General features: G+C 36.6%; 1 protein-coding gene across 8 annotated transcripts in view; it reads left to right on the top strand.

Annotated features, from left to right (window-relative positions):
• Nucleotides 1–2363: 2363 nt before the first annotated feature.
• Dl (dorsal) overlaps nt 2364–17788 on the top strand; it is a 54366-nt gene continuing 38941 nt past the window's right edge. For 2 of the 8 annotated variants that reach the window (XM_049840723.2, XM_049840725.2), the window contains exon 1: nt 5406–5538. In XM_049840723.2, the coding sequence (XP_049696680.2) occupies nt 5493–5538 (46 nt within the window). In that variant the 5' untranslated portion in view covers nt 5406–5492. Of the gene's footprint in view, nt 2986–5394; nt 5539–13981; nt 14067–17788 lie in introns of those variants that run through there. The other 6 variants (XM_049840719.2, XM_049840720.2, XM_049840718.2 and 3 more) reach the window with 6 other exon arrangements.

The following is a 17788-nucleotide window of genomic DNA, read 5'->3' as shown; positions in this document are numbered from 1 at the left end:
ACGCAGTACTTACAAGGTTATTAACAACGCTAAGTGATGGTACTAAGGGTGCAGGGGTGAGCGTGTGGCGACAGGGTAGCCGGGTCGCTGCCGGCGCCGGCCAACGTGTCGCCTGCGTGACGCATGGGGTGAAGAACTTGGAACTACAGGTGTTTTTTAATTTATTAGGTAGGTATGTACTTATGAGTAGTTTTTGTAGTGTGGGTTCTCGGAATTTTGTGAAGTTTTTCTTTTAATAGTCATCATGTGTCATGTAGCTACTACTAATTTTGTTATTTAACTGCATTCATGGTTATTTAATAGATAAAGATGTTTTTAGGTACACATTATTTTTTACAATGTAAGGCCGTCGATGGAAGCTAAGGAAAGCTTTTCATCTTTTCTCTCACAGAATACGTAACGAAGCTTTTGTGAGTCATTGGTTGAATACTACAGATGCATACTAAGTATAGTACTTAGCAAACCATACCAAGCATCAACCTATATATTTTCTTAACAAAAAAAGGGTGTTTTGCCTTTCAGATACAGGCAGATTCTATGAAACTATAAAGCAATTGTATTTCACACGCATGATTATTGAAAAAGTGCAACATTAAAAGCCGCATTTAGATGCCACGTCATGGAATTGCGTAAATATTAAATAATACAAGTTACAGGGGCTCAACCGGAGGGTTGGTATAATTTAGCGTTTGGCTATACGGCGCGGCGCGGCGACGCCCGGCCGCGGCGCCGCACGCAACGCGGCGCGTCTGCCCGCCGCCAGCGCTGACTCATTACTGAATGTTTTTGTTTGTAACTTTACTTAACTACATGTTCGTAGGGTAGTTACACATTGAATGAAGAAATTAATTGGTAAGGTAACATGATATGTCGTTTGATAATGTCTAAGAAGGTAATTAAAGGGTAAACATATTAATGGTTACTGAGTTAGTTCGGATCTATAATAGTTCCATAGTTTACTGACTAAATGATATATGAAAGCTTGTGAAAAATATACTAACTAATGATAACTTTGATTCGTAAAACTGATGGGTATGACTATACTAGTATTACCCATCTATGGTAGTAAAGATGACGCACGCTGTACGTAAGTCAGGGAAGGCTACGGCGTAGCGCTACGACTGCGTAGTAACTTAACAATCCCTTTTGGAATGTTAAATTTGTATAAAACTTTGTTTTTGTTGATGAAAGCCTACTACTTATGGTAGGCTAGAATTTGATCAACTTACAATGCAGTTAAAGGTAGTGCCTCGTTTTAATATTTACCGAGTTTCACCTCAGTTTATTTGTTCTTGCCAAGATTCGTCAAGTTCATGCCAATAGAATTAGAGACTTCTTTTGTGTATAATAATGTTCAATGTTAATTAGCGAAATGTTTATAGCACGTGCTAAATATGAATAATATGAATAATGCTAAATAGTTTTTTGTGATTTCAAATGAAATCACAAAATACTATTAGATATTTTACCAATAAAATAGAACTATATAAAGAGCTCTATTATTTACTGAGCCTAATAACAATAATAAGTTATTATTAACTGGCTAGGTACTCTATTTCCCAGCTTTACAAGTACTTCTAAAATTCATGAATGTGCTCTCTCACGTAAAATGCGTAACGCCAGGGTGAGTCATCCGCTGAAATACTGAAACTTCAGTAATTGAGACGCACCCTACCCCCCTGCTCCCGCCCTGTACTACGCACGATTCAGACCTTTGGTGAGTCACCCTTGAGCCCCGGACAAAATTGGGCTCGAGTCGTGTCGTCCTTACATAATGAATGGCTGACTCATCTACAGGCTTTTCTACATTTATTTTAAACAAGATGTAGCGCGGGACTTTGTTTGTGTTCCTGCCAGATGCAACCCGCACCTGGGTATAAAACATGTTTTTTAGAACTTTTTATGCTTCTCACTGTTTTCATACAATTTTCTCGATTGTCATTTTTTTAAAAGAACAAATACTCATCTCTCCAATAGTTTGTGATGCTCGGTAGGAACACATATGTTGCAAAATTAATGTTGAAGATTACAAGATTACTTACTAAGTTTTGACCGAAAGAAGGCAAAGAACGAACAAGGTAGGCAGCAAGATAGCAAAATCAGAACCTATACAAATGATTTATTTTTCTAATATACTATCGACTATTTCCTGAGTACCTGAACAAGTAATAACTAATCATTAATTCATCTCCATGGAGCGCAATACTTTTAATTTCGGCGGGAACAGTTGGCCACAGATAACCTAAGCCATTAGCTGTCAGTGCAAGTAAGAGTAGTACCACCGCTATACCGTTCTCCTTCCCTCTCACAAAATAAAGTTTAGAATTCACCATACGCATGCGCCATGTCCGCATACGTCACACGACCGCCATGTGACAGTTGGCGGCCAATCGCCGGCAGTCGTTGCTAGTGTGATGTCGGGACCTCACGCACACCACTAAGATTTATCATTAGAGTTTTTGACGTTCACTAACCGGAGTAGTGTTACTTCACTACGATACGTTTGATACCTGAATATTTTTTACTTAATTAATTAACCGTAGTTATCAAAATTAGTGCCGCGCGTTAACAATACAGTGCTAGATCGCGACATAATCTGTGACAATTCTTGGAACTACACGTCGAGACAAGAGACCTTGATAACTAGTTACTTGGACGAGCGAGAGCGAAGAAACAGTTCACAGTTATTATTATAGGATCATTCATGCTGGAGGTACGTCTATAGTTTACAATTTGTGAAGTACATCGTGTGTGTTTTCGAATCAGTCGATCGGTATTAAGTTAAAAAGTGAGGTTTAGTGCGTTCAAAGTTCATGAAAGTACACTCTGAAAGTGGGAAGTGTAATGTTATAAAACGAAACGAGTTATGACGAAGTTAATATAAATGTGCGTTTTGATATTGTCGCGTGCGGAAGGACCGCTGTGAGGTGTCCGCGGCCGCGGCCTATTCGTACAGTGCCATGGACATCGGCGGAGGTAAACTGTGTACGACATGCATGTAATAAGCCATACATTTTTGTTTCTGGCGACCCGTCACTGCACTTAGTTGTTTGCACTTATAACGTTTTAAAAGCAAAGGAATCAGGTCATACAGCCTAGTCTGGTCGATTTCGGTGCATTTTCAGCCAGTACTTGTTGAAGCTTCTCAATGTTCTATTTAGCTGGGTGGTTGAGTGTATGTTCTATTTATATCCTAAAAGCTGGCTGCACACTGTGGAAAATGTGTAAAATCTGCTTTCGATGTGTACGTTTAGTTGTTTCTGTTGTATTTTAATTGTATCATTACGTACATTTCAATCTCTTCTATGCATCTTCATACTGCCTTAGTGCCTTTTTATCTTTTGTTCATACTTTTCTTGTTCTATTTATAGCTACAAAGTTTCGTTGACTCCTAGAAACATATACCTACAGCTATATTTATTTACATTACTATTATCTGTGGTCATAATCTCCGAGAACAAGCCGAATAGCGAACATAGACATTATTATGCTCAAAAGTACCTAATTTAATTGTTTTGATAATGTATATAATGTTATGGAATTAATTATAATATTTAATGTTGAATGAAATGAATATGAATCTAATAAGAATTTTCTTGGGGTTGGCTTTACGATGTCGACTGACATAGGTACAGTCAACCGCACGTCAGTGGTAACTGTCATGCACCTTAACTCAATAGTAATAAGTACGATTTTCCTATAAAACTGTTACCACTGACCTGAAGTTGACTGTACGTTTCTTCTAATGAATTGTCCATTGATTTGATGTGGAAATGGTTTTCTTATGAAGTCAAGTTCCGTTATATTCAATATTACAAAAAATGATGAATAAATAGGTAATGAAAATGTTAAACGACGATATTTTTTATTCGCGAGAACAAAATACTATTTGTGGCCAGTTTGACATTACAAATTCCGAACGATTTTATAATCTGTGCTTCAATGCGTTACACGAAACGCGAAAATTCAAAATCTTACCTTCTTATTTGTAAATTGTTAATTTTATCTCGAATAAATTATGTTAAGCTCGAAGAAAAGTGTTAATTAAATATACAAATAGTCATATCGAGGTTATTTCCATAAGATTATTGTTTTCAACACTGCCGTAGACTGCCAACTACCAAAGTAAAAGGCGTAATATATGTATAGTTGTTTGCATAAATAAATGAAGATCAGAGTCTAAAAACAAAAAGGTAAGAACATTATTTATCAGATTAAATGTAGGCAATTAATTAAACTTCATCACATAAACTGTAAAATGTGAAATTATATTTTGTAGTACCTTGAGCTAAGTTTTATGTTCATTTCAAAATATTATGTTGACTTCTGTGAAGTATCACAAGAAATTGAAGCTCCAACAGTGAACTGTGTTATAGTGGTGTATGGATGTATAGGTACTCTATAATGCAAAAACTACTAGTGAATGGATTCTGATTTATTCTCGGATGCAGGTGACACCAAAGTGGTCAGAAGCCAGTGAGTCTGACAAGTAAGCCAGAAAGTCCAGTCTTACCTAGAGGTATTGGGTTGCCTGGGAAACTGGGTTGAGGAGGTTAGATATTTAACGTAGTAAAACACTGGTACTCAGTTGCATCCGATTAGGCTGAAGCCAACCCTGACTAATTGGGAAAAGGCTAGGCAGACGATGAATATTAGAAACTCCCAGGTGTAAGCTAGTTTATGCATAAAAATGTGAGAGTGATACATATTTTCACTTTGTACGATGACCTCATTCATCAGAAATGTTGAACCCACATGATGTTTCATGCAAAATATCCTAATTATGCACATTACGATAAGCAAAGTATTCATAGAAGCCCTTTTTATAGTTTTTGAAAATCAAGTTTGGTTTTGTTATATTTAGCGACTCCAGTTATTTCAACCAACTAAAAAAATGCAAAAGTATGTATCACAATATTTTATGGATTTTCCTTTCAAAAACTTCTCTTCCTATATTGTCCTCTGTATCTGTTAAGGTTCATGCTCAAAGTTGCTCACAATAATATGTTTGTCATTCTTGGCCTTTGGTTACTGCAACTGCGGCTCGATTAAGACTTCCTCTTGTATGTTCATTTCTAACCACTTTGATCTCTTATAGTATGTACCTATTCATCTTTCAATCATGATTGTTGTACAATTTAATTTTGTATTCAAGATTGGTTTCTCAATCCACACATCTCGTCCAATAACATCTCCAGGACTGGAGGAGGAGTTTCCAAAACAGAACCCATAATTGTGGGAAAAGTATCTGACGCATCAAAATCTACTAATGATGTCTAGATTTACCATATTTTGTTCAACTGGGCCCCTATGTGTGTGTGTCTTATCAGACTTACTGATTTGACCCAACAATTTTGAACATTGGCAGTTACACTCAGACTTCTATTCTATGCGCACATAAGTGATAGCCTGAAAATGATAAAAGTTATAAATGTATAGTGTTCTGTGTACAAATGTTACAGTGATAATACTTAAGTTGATGTTGCGTTGAAATGTCAGAGTTTAAAAGGGTCATTAACAATATTGTGGATTATTTGGGTATGTTTTATCATTAATTAATTCATGTTATATCTCTGCCGCATGTACAACTGTAGTATGTACGACTTATTTTTTTAAAACTGATAATAACTGCTACCATAATCAAAATAATGTTCTGGAAACTTGTTAAGGTCTTTCAGGCTAGAATATTGTAAAACATCCCATTTGATATTGTAAGACAATTAAGTTATCAACTTATCACTAATAATGGGTATATCTTAATTAATATAACATAATTACATTCAAAAAATATTGCAATTCATCATCATATTCACAGAGTTTATTTCTGAAACATCATGTTTAAATATTAGCACAGTAATAAGTTATATAATAAATAACTGTATTGTTATAGAGTGTGACAATATGCTTGTAGCAATCAATTACTTTGGTTATTAACAATTTTTTATGACTTATAGTCAATAACCAGCAACTGTAGCTGTCATTTAAACATCTTTGGCAGTCATTCTGGGTAATTAGAAGCCAGTAGGTCTGACAACCAGTCTTATCTAGTTGGTTGGTTTCACCCTCATCCCTAAATTAGGCTGTCAAGTATGATTAACCGATCGCCAATTACTTATCTTTTCCCCAAGAATTCATTATCTCATTATTAAAGTAATAACGGAAAGTTTGAAAACTGCTTACGATATTCGCAACAAAGGGTTGTTTGTGCAATACATTTCCTGTGGTTAAATATAGAACGCCATAATGGAACATAAAACTACCCTCGTTTTAGTATTCACGACACGAATACTTGAAAATATTTCAAGGGCATTTGAAATTATTCAGAGGGAGCGACCCTAAGTTGTAGCCCTAAAGTAATCACCCTCACGTGAGGTTGCTAAAAATAATTTCTTAAATGTTTGTTGAACTTTGTTATTCATGTTTACACTGGCGTGTTTGTTTAGCAACCTTTATTGATTGTTTACGTTATCACCTTTATGTGACTAATGTGTGTAATTCATAATTAGTTACGTTCATTTTCCTCATCTAAAAAGTCTGTAGTACTGGTTGCTACCTACTTATGTATTGTAACTGGCATTGTTTGTATCTCTCCTATTGTTAAGGCTCTGATACTGCTAGTTCTGCATTTGGCACGAAGTCCTACTTACCATCGGGCTTGAGGCTACGAATGAACGGATCTCGCTTGTTAATTAATATACGAACTCCCTAATGATAAAAATGATAATTTGGACTAGTGATGATCTTGCGTCCCGGGTACAGCCAAACTTGTCATATGGATTTCAGGGATTCACCAAAGAAATTGTCATGGATGTCACCTTAACCCGTAGTCCCTAAGTACTGTCTTAGTAGCAAGCATAAGTATTTGCTTCTATGACCCTTTCCTGGCCTGACCTTATAGGAAAAAATCTAACAACGTTATTAGTACTACGCACGCGATGTCTATTTTTATTTCCTTCAATAAAGTGCATCTTGACGACGACCTAAAGTAATTATGTAAGTGTGGGTAGATTAATACCGACCAAGACGCGAGTCAGTGCATTCTGCGTTGATTGGTAGAGGTCGAGTATACAGTGGGTGGTGAGACAGAACTGTACAGTAGTGGTTTACCGAACTGTAATAGCAGTGACATCAGAGAAATATAACGTATTTTTGCTACTCAAGCATAAACGGCAGGCGGCTGGTTGATGCTTCTCGTGACCAAAAGGCTGGCTATTACCTCGGACAAAGGATCAGCATGGCCATCCAACGAGGTAATGCTGCCAGCCTCTTGGGTACGCTCCCAGTTGACAGCGATGGGGAGGAATTTTTTGACGCCTTTTAGATATAGTGTATATTTTTTACTAGGATAGTTTTTTTTTTGTGTTGTAAATATCTATGTATATAGCATAAACTGATTGCATATATGTATAAATTGTTTTAAAAATTCAAGTCTGTCAACAAACTGAAAAGTATCTTTAAACTTTAAATAACAAAATATAAGATTTGGACATGAATCCTGACATGCGATACTTCGTAAAACTTGCGGAACTGGAGGTTGAAGCTAGTTTTCACATAAACAGTCAACAATGTAGGCGGATAAGCTTAGATTAAACCTCATCAGTCAACCATACAGTGTGTTCGCTTATAAATTCAGAATTGTGAGTAAAACTAATGAGGGGTCATTTGTATGCAGCACGCGTTAGATAAGGCATCCACGGTGCATTGTAATAAGGGCTATTTTCTAGCGCAATCACGCCTGTCCGTATACTGCTATCTTTTATAGCCTGCCTTCATAAGGGTATGGCTATTGCCCTTTTTGACATTCCTCAATAATAATTTCTCGACTGGCCTCGAGGCTGATACTTTGGTTAGTCACTATATCCTTTTCGCCTTGAAACGAAGCTGTGAAACCATTGTAGTTATATGGTTTAAGTTTTCCCTTTTGAAAGTTTTAACCAAGGAGCATTTTTAGGGTTCCGTACCTCAAAAGGAAAAAACGGAACCCTTATAGGATCACTTTGTTGTCCGTCTGTCTGTCTGTCTGTCTGTCTGTCTGTCTGTCTGTCAAGACCCTTTATCTCGAGAACGCGTGGACGTATCTAGCTGAAATTCACATGGAATACTCAGGTCTATTGTCCCTTTAAGCTGTGAAAATATCAAACTTCTAAGCCAAGCCAATCAAACGATACAGCCGATTATGTCGATATTTTCAACAAATTTTCGACACTCGCAAAGGAATCAAAACCTACAGGATACTTCCCGTAAACTCAGAGTCTTGAAATTTGGCATGAAGCATTATCATATAATGCAAATATAGGAAAAATTCCGAAAATCTCATTTTTTTAGTTGTATAATATAAAAAAAAATATTTTAATAAAATGAAACTTACTACCTTATTTCTCACGAACGAATAAAGGTATCAAATTGAAATTTATACCAAATACCTAAGTCTATTGTCCCTTTAGGCGGTGAAAAAATCAAACTTCTAAGTTAACGCGATCAAAAGATACAGCAGTTATACCGACGCAGATATCACCTTAGACGAATTTCCGTCACACGCTAGGAAATCAAAACCTACAACGTACTTCCCGTGAACTCAGAATCTTGAAATTCGGCACGAAGCAACATTATATAGTACAGATAAAGGAAAAATTGCGAAAATGATAAATTTGAAGTTACATAAAATATTAAAATATTATTTTTGCTTACATGATATAAAATATTTTTTTAATAATTATAAACTTACTACCTACCCTTTTTCACATGAACGCGTAGAGATATTAAAGTTGAAATTCATATCAAACACTTCTTAAATATAATTGCCTCTTAACTGTGAAAAATTTTAAATCATTCAAAGGTCATTGGGCACCTTAGTATGGAAACCATACCCACGGCGGATACGAACGATATATAGCACAGTATAATGATAAAGGCTCTGATTTACTATGGCATTTGTCGCATCAATGTGAACCATGGGAATCTAGAGAAAATCAGGTGTAAACATCAAATATTTTCCTCATTTCAATGGGGAATTTAAACGACCAAGTTTGACGGATTTGAGAAATCATTTCTTTGTAGTGAAAGAGTATACTCGCCGTTTATTTCCAATGTCATCAGGTCAGGATCTGATGATGGAAATCCTGAGAAATCGAGGGCAACTATCAGAAATTGTAGGCATGCATAGGATTAAAACTTGATTCTCAGATGTATGTCTGGTGATACTACCAAACAGTGAAGATTTAGAGCTTACCTGATGATGGAGACGTGAGAAAGTCGAGAGAACTCCTCAACGGTATGTTTTAGTTACGTCGTGTTTGGGCTTATATTATTCGTATTGACGAGAACTTTTCACAAAAGTCAAAAATAAAAACTTTTTCCAAAAAAAAAACAACTTCTAAAAACAACAACAAATCTATTTATATGCATCGGTTTAGATCTCGTTGGTTAAATAAATGTAGATGCATCCTCTAGACACCGACTTCTAAACCGATGCACCTAACATCTTTTTAATTTCTTTCTTGCTTTTGTTTTCTTGTTGTTTTTTATATGTTTGAAGGTGGATTTGTTTGTAAAATGCTACAAAATAAAATAAAGCCGACTTTATAAAACAAAGAAAGGGACAGAATTACACTTTTGTCAAGACTCTAGAAACGTAAAGCCAGCAGCACCGAATCCTACTCTCTAGCAGTCGTTGTTACAATTCGACAGTTACAACTCCGTCAGGCAGTTTCGAAAAAAACCTGAAAGTGTTGCTCGTTAGGTGATTAATCCCTCAAAAATAAAAGATCCCATTAGTAGTGAATTCTCGTCACCTAAAATAAGCTCCAACACAAGATTACGCTATAAATTGTAAAGGAGTTCCCATCGATCCCACAATGGCAGTCAAACCTATCTATGTAGGCAGAAAGTCTTCGCCAATACGAATCAAATAAGCCCAAACACGTGCAACATACCGTTCAGGAGTTCCCTCGACTGTCTGTAGTCTCCGTAATCAAATCAGCTCCAAACCTTCACTTTACCAGTACCCTCAAAAATACACTCACATGTCTGGTTTTGACTCGATGCGTGCCTACAATATTCAAGAGTTGCCCTCGATTTCTCAGGGTTTCCAGATCCTGGACGGTTGGCGCGAGACTCACTTTTTATCTATACAGGATTTGTACGGAACCCTCGGTGCGCGAGTCCGACTCGCACTTGGCCGGTTTATTTTTGTAACACTTGCCAAAAGGAGAGCCGATCTCTGCCGGTGAAGTCGAGCGCTATCGTAATTTTCCTTGCAACTGTAATATCGGCTCAAAATAATTTTTGCATCCTTCTCGGGTTGTCCTAGTTATTACCTGGGTCATTGGATTAGTTGTATTTAATAAATGCAAAAATTAATTAATTAATCTACATTTTTGACCCATATCACCTAAGTATTTTCCTGTATTGTGTATGCATTTACAAATATTATATGTATTTAACAGGACAATTTTGAATCCCCCAATCTTTGACGCCTGTCGGTTTAGCCACTGCTCCAAATGCAGTATTTTAACAAAATTGCTATATAAAAATGTAATACGTACGTTCAATCGCCCTCGAGGAGCTAGTGGCTAAGTTACACCCGCGCACTTCGACCTGTCAGAGGTTAAGCTGCGTTTAACGCGCCCGATCCGGGGACATGTGGCCGAGTAAATTAGTACTATAATGGTGCATTTGTACACCCTTTGGAGTCTTTACTGGTTATCAGGTGCCAGAAAGTCTGACTATCGGTTTTATAGTCAATTGTTATCTTATCAAGTGGTAGGTAGTGTTGCCCAAATTCAGTCTTGGTCTTGCAGTCTTGGTCTTGTTCTTGCGTTTTTGCAAGACCAAGACCAAGAACAAGACCGCGTATTTTTAGCAAGACCAAGACCAAGACTGACCGTGCAAGACTTGAGCAAGAACAAGACATAGCCTGCAAGACTCTTGCGTCTTGCAGCTAGGACTTAGCGCTATTTCACTGGGTAGTTAGGTGTAACAGTTCGGTGTATAGGTAGGTACGCTTAGGGATTCTATGAGACGCAAAAAACTGTATCAAAGAATATGAAAAACTGGACGACTAATACCATAAACATAGCGAATAAAAAAATATCTATTAAAATCAAACTGAGTGCATGCATAGTTATGTTTTAACCATCGGCACTTTGATAATGCGGCATCAAAGGTTTTGTACTTACTTCTCAAAGAAATTTGCCGCTTTTCGGAAGTACATGGTTATGATACACGCGCCGGCGGCTTCTTTTGAAATCTACAACAATCGTTGCCGCCACGCCGGAATCATAACATTTGACACTATTTGATTGCCGCCATAGGGCGTAGGTATACTCATGCAAAACAATTTCCTAGTAGAGTACCTACAGGTGTTCCAAAGAATAAATAAGTTTCAGAGTGCTTAGAATGAAAATGAATACATTATACTGATCACGCAAGTAGTATTATGATTAGGATAAAATGGTAAGGATGGGTAGTAGATGTCATATTAATTCATCCTAGTAAGAATATATTATAATATTGATTACTTATATAGTTTTAAACTAATTACTTAGGTACTATTATTGTACATTTAGTCATTATATTTCTTATATTTTTTACATGTTTTAGCAAATGTAAGCTTATAAATCATAAATGTTTATTAAGAAACAGTTACTTCCTTGGAAAACGACATATAGGTCAGTTGATTTTTCGAATTTCTTATCAAATCTTCAGTTATTTATTAATCTGCTTGATCTTTACTATGGCTATGTTAATTCAAGCTCACAGTGTTCCAATTCTAATACGTTTTTCTAAGATTTAAAGTAAACTCTAATAAAGAGTAATAGACTAATAGGTAATTGCAAGACTTGCAAGACTCTTGCTGCAAGACCAAGACCAAGACCAAGACTGGGAGCGCAAGACCAAGACCAAGACCAAGACCAGGTGTATTGGCGCAAGACCAAGACCAAGACTGGCTAAGTCTCGTCTTGTTCTTGCATTTGGGCAACACTAGTGGTAGGATAGATAGGTCAGATAGGCCTCCCCGTCCAACACTTACTCACTGGTACTCCTGCATTGGACGCACTAGACAACTATTATCAGATTACGAAGTCTAGACATTCTTTAATATTTGGACTTTTCCTGTTTTTCTTGTTTATCGTTTAATTAGGTTAGGTACCAGACATCAATTATGGTTTTTCACTTTATCAAAATTCGATACTTTCCTGTTTTTCTTATGCGCGGTGCGGTCAGTGGACCCTAAGTGAAGTATTCTTAATAATTATGTAAAGAATAATATAATTTAAGTATATTGAGTCTATCGCATAACACAGTATTGACTTTTCATACGTTCTCATGTAAGCCTAATACTTAATATATTCAAACGTGAAAATTATTTCACTTAAATTTTGTGGTTTCATGCAAAGTTCCTCTTCGGATGAATTACTTGTCCTGAGGTATCAGTACTTATTTTATACAGTTTATAGACTTCCAGCCAAACCTGATTACATTAGCAGGATTTATCAGCTCCACACTAAAAAACCATGCAATCTTATTTAAATTATATCAGGTTTCTCAAGAGCTAGGCAGGTTGCTCATTCCCGACAAGATATCGTTACTGGTACATTTAATACAGGTTTGTCAACTACCTAGTTGCTTCTAAGTTTCATACCAGCTTCGACTAAGCGCTAGCGATAGCGATAGCGAGTAATCATTTTGATCATTTGAATCTAAAATAATGAGTTAGTGGGAACGTAATACTCGTCATAAAGACCAGTAAGATTTTTCGAGTACACCACATACGCTGAAACTCGAAAGACTTCATAAGGAACAGGGTTGGGTTTTAGTCAGTGAGGGTCCGACACACCCATAGCGAGAGAAAAATACTTGCTATTTTGTTAACAACCCATTCGACATCTTCTCCCTTGAGTTGTCATAATATTTCAGCCAGTGTGAGCATACATTTCAGATACAAAATTTCCTCACTATTGTTGAACTAATCGAGCTTACATTGGTCATGATTTAGCCAGGCTGACTCGTGAATCATAACGTCACCATGTTCTTCGATATAAGAGGAAAACTTACACTAACATTCACTTAAGATCCACAATAAATGTATGATTGAATCGGCAGGGATGTACGACAATGTCATGTTACCGCTCAATAAAGGTTGATTTACAATTTGCATCGCGATGAGAATGTGCAAAACCAGTTCTCTAAATTATGCATCTATTCGATATCCGTTTCGAAACACGTTTTTGGAGCATATTTTGTTGTGGAATTCTCTTTATTTTCGTTTGTATCGTGTGAGTTGTGACATAATTTTTCTATTCGTTTTTTTTGCTATTTTTGCACTGTTGCTAAGCACTCTGGAGAAATGAGTCTCTTCGAAAAATGTCGGCAATATGGTCACACATTTAGTGTAATCCAGAGTCTCCTTTCTTTAAAATGGGTAAATTATGAAATCATTCTTCTAACTGTGGGTGGAACAGAATAACAACAGGCCTAAGTGTCGTACTAGTGACTAACACTCGTGCCTTTTCCTTGATTGCCCTTCGCGTTCCAGGGCCGTTGTAACTCAAATAGCGCGTACCTGTGGGATCGATACCCAAACACCAATTTCGTTTACTAAAAGTCTAGTTAAGGATGTAACCACGGTCACACGCCTTGTATCATAGAAGATAATGAACATATTGTAATCTGTTATCGCCACTGATGTAATCTCTGCCATGCGTCGAAGGAGTATTTAATTGACAATCGTTGATGAAATTACCTTAATCATTCGTTTAGTCTTACGCCGCGAAGATCATCGTTCGAATAAATTAATTAAAATTTAATTTATTTAAATTAACTTGCCTAAGTTGTCAGTGAAATATTTCAGAATTCAATTTGTGGTTCATATTATTTTTTTTATGAATTAACTCTATAATTAACGTTATATCGGCCAAAGTGACTTACAAACTATTTTTATTTAATTATTCAAGTGTTATTCAATAGTAATAACAAGTAACTCGCCGCAGCAAAGCATACATAACTTTTCATCTTTTTATTCTACTTAAAAAATAAAACATCTCCTTGTTGAGCCAATTGCCAAGGTAAGTTGCCAGACCAACAATTCATATAATGTTCCTTTAGATAAAACTTGAGGTTATCTTAGCAATAAGGGATAATATAATCAATGAGTACCTTTGACGTCAGAGGGGGATTGCTGACGTAGGCGTAGACGGGTTTGGCTGGAGCCCTCTATCCTTGACGTCACATCGTAGGCGTTATACTCTCTCTTATTTAGCTATAAGTAACATTGTACTCACCATCTTCAAATTCAACTTGATTTTATTCACTAAACTAACTACACGTTTGCCTCTTAGATCTAACGTCATGGTCATAATTGAAGTTAAGGACAAAAGGTGGTTGGCTCCTTTATTTATTCGTGTTAACGTAGCCTTAACCGGTCGTATAGTAAGAATTTATTGACGGTATATAAAAATTCAATAAAATCATAATTTGTTAAATAAAACTGCAATTGGATAGACTACCTTTGGTCATTCACGATTCATATAAATATTGTATTTTCATCGTTTATATCATAGAGTTTTTATATGGTTGTTAAAGCAGCTTTACAACACTAGAGAACAAGAGACGGTGAAAGAGTAAAATCATAAAACAGTTCCCACCAACTCTATGAACATACATACCGACACATAGTAAACATTAGTCAGATTAAAATAAGACAGAGGTCATCGCCGTATAAACTGAGACCGATAACTTGTATCAGACGAGAGTAATTGAATTGACTTGACGGATGGCGTTTGGTGTCGTTGGCTTACCTATTTTGTCATTGTTCTTCGCCAAGTTCATCGTTATAAAATTAAAGTCCAATGTAAAATATCTAATATATTTACTTTATTTCTAATAATATATAATATAATATATAACTTTCAATAACTTTAATCTGATACTCTTTCTTTTTCCATTAATGCGCGGCTTTTTCAGTAACATTTCTGATATGATGCTGATGAAATTACTTTATTGTCCTGGGTTTTATTTAAGTTTTCAAGGTGTTTCGTCTCTGCCTTTTCATTATTGTTTCAAAAGCTTGTGCCAATTTCACTACTTTATCTGTAGTAAATTAGGACGGTCGTAGGGACAGATTCTGTGTGTAGTGTGGGGTGTCGTGGTGGCCTAGTGGGCAAAGAACCATCCTCTCGAGTATGAGGGCGCGGGTTCGATTCCAGGTCAGGCAAGTACCAATGCAACTTTTCTAAGTTTGTATATACTTTCTAAGTATATCTTAGACACCAATGACTGTGTTTCGGATGGCACGTTAAACTGTAGGTCCCGGCTGTCATTGAACAGCCTTGGCAGTCGTTACGGGTAGTCAGAAGCCAGTAAGTCTGACACCAGTCTAACCAAGGGGTATTGGGTTGCCCGGGTAACTGGGTTGAGGAGGTCAGGCAGGGCAGTCGCTCCTTGTAAAGCACTGGTACTCAGCTACATCCGGTTAGACTGGAAGCCGACCCCAACATAGTTTGGGAAAAAGGCTCGGAGGATGACGTAGGGACAGATTCTGATTGCTACTAAGAAAATATTTTTTTTTTCATATTTGAAACCTAAGGAAGACATAAAGGTTCTTGTCATGTTCTGCTTCACGTATACTATCAACTAAAACACCTATTTTCTACTGAAATTCATGATTTATGTTTGTATACTATCTGTTCCGTTCTAAAGAAGTTGCCATGTCGCAAAAAAAATGGCCGTTATTTTTTGTGTAGCTCAATTTAGGCCTATTAATTTCGCCAGATTTTCCTACCGAAGAGATCTCAGACGGTTTTCCTGTTGACAGAAGATTGTTATCGCCGATCATTAGTACGATAAAATGACACTTTATTATGGCAATTTATTGGATTTAATGATTATTATTACTCAATATGAGGTTTAATTGCGTTATCAGATTGTCTGGTCACTTCGATTAGACAGTGTGAATTTTTATATTACATTTTTGCCAATTTCCTCATGTCTGGGCGGACTTACCTTATCTTAGAATCCTTTCAAGGTGGTTGTTATTTTGACTGATAAAACTAAAAATAACTGTTCAAAACATCGCTTTGAAAAAGGCGTGAAACCAATTCTCTTTTGCACGGAAAAAAATACAAATGGCGATCTTTTCGAAAGCTCACCTTTCATGTATACTTCGTTAATCTTCTTTCTCTATTTGTTGTTTTTAACGATGAAGGGTAAACTTTCTATTTACTATATCTTCCAGAGTAAACGGCTTCATATGACTAACCACGCATTCGTAACACGATCACTACACAGCATTTCAAATTAATGTAACACTTATGACCAGTCATGACCATAACTTATCCTCATTGGGTCCATGAGGAAAATGCTCGCATCCCGTAAGCCGGTCACAGACGTGGATGTTTCGATGTCACTTCCAAACTGATAGTATCGGCAATGAAATATTGTGATGATGTCCTTGACCAGCAGAACTAGCTGGTACTTGACAGAGGTCAAATCAAGCTATATGATGCTTTTCTATTCTTTAGCTTATGTCTATGACCCTAAATGTGGATGTTGTCAAAGCAGAAGGTACAATTAACTTTATGCCATCAAGTAGAAGGAAAGTAATTTCGAATGCATGTACCTTTTACAGTAATTAAATATTAATATTCTTACTCGACTGGAAGCCGAGCCACAAAATACATAGGTACAGAAGTCAATCTCATGTATGTACTTCACTTTTCATGCCTAAACTCGGCGGTCGCGCTAGGGTCGTCAACTTTTTATGCGCATAAAACTAACGTGGTAGTGGTACTCGTATCTAATTATTTGATTTATTGTTGAGAATAAAACAGGAAAAATGAAATATAAACCAATAATAATAAAATATTTAATGTGGCATACATGAGGTTAATAAACACTTTCAACGGAAATTCGTTTGAACGAGATACCGAACTTATTCAGAAACCGCAATTTATAATTTTGTTATTCATACATATACTTATAGGTACTTACTTATTACTCTTTACTTGCGAAAAAAATATTTCTGTATGTAATGGGTTGGTACAGTCCCTGATCTAAGCTTGCTTCTACCTACAGAAACCTTGATTTGCGAGTTTTATTTCGTCTACCTTACAACATACTCTCGCCATGAATTATCAACTCCTACTACTTAGTAATAATCTTTGAGGGTAGGTTGGGCGGTTCGCCTGGGCCGACACTAGCAAAACTTATTACGGCATTGGGCCAGAGGCCGCCAGGGCGCTTACCTACCCACCTAACTGTACCTACCTACTGCGTTTATTAAAAGAACCATCGAAATATGAGAAAATAAATAGGTCCATACTATAGGTAATACGGCAGGCTAAAAAACGACAGTTCACTGTTTATTGTTGTATTAAAACAACCGTCCACTGAACAATTACATATAATACGACTTTTTTTGTTACTCCATTATTACTTTTTCTTTTGTTATTAAAATTAAAAATATTACAGTCAAATTACAGTTAGGTAGGTATCAAAACGCGTGCACATTTATCTACCTTGTGTGTGACGCGCGTATCTCAAGAAAACGGCAGCCCCGCTCGCACTGTTTTGAGTTGTTTTGAGACAGCGCGTCTGTGAACACGCACACATAGACACCTATGTCTGCGTGACTCGAACGCGCTTTATATGTAGATTGACTTCTGTACCTATGTATTTTGTGGCCGAGCCCAACATAGTTAGGAAAAGGCTCGGGATATGATGATGATTCTTACAAAGCTACGAAGGTTTGCAGGACCAATTTTCGCACTTCTTCCATTTTCTACTTTGT

Source organism: Helicoverpa armigera, chromosome 13, assembly GCF_030705265.1.
Source record: "Helicoverpa armigera isolate CAAS_96S chromosome 13, ASM3070526v1, whole genome shotgun sequence".
Taxonomy (NCBI): domain Eukaryota; kingdom Metazoa; phylum Arthropoda; class Insecta; order Lepidoptera; family Noctuidae; genus Helicoverpa; species Helicoverpa armigera.
The sequence above is the reverse complement of the archived record's forward strand: the minus strand, read 5'-3'. Positions and strand labels throughout refer to the sequence as shown.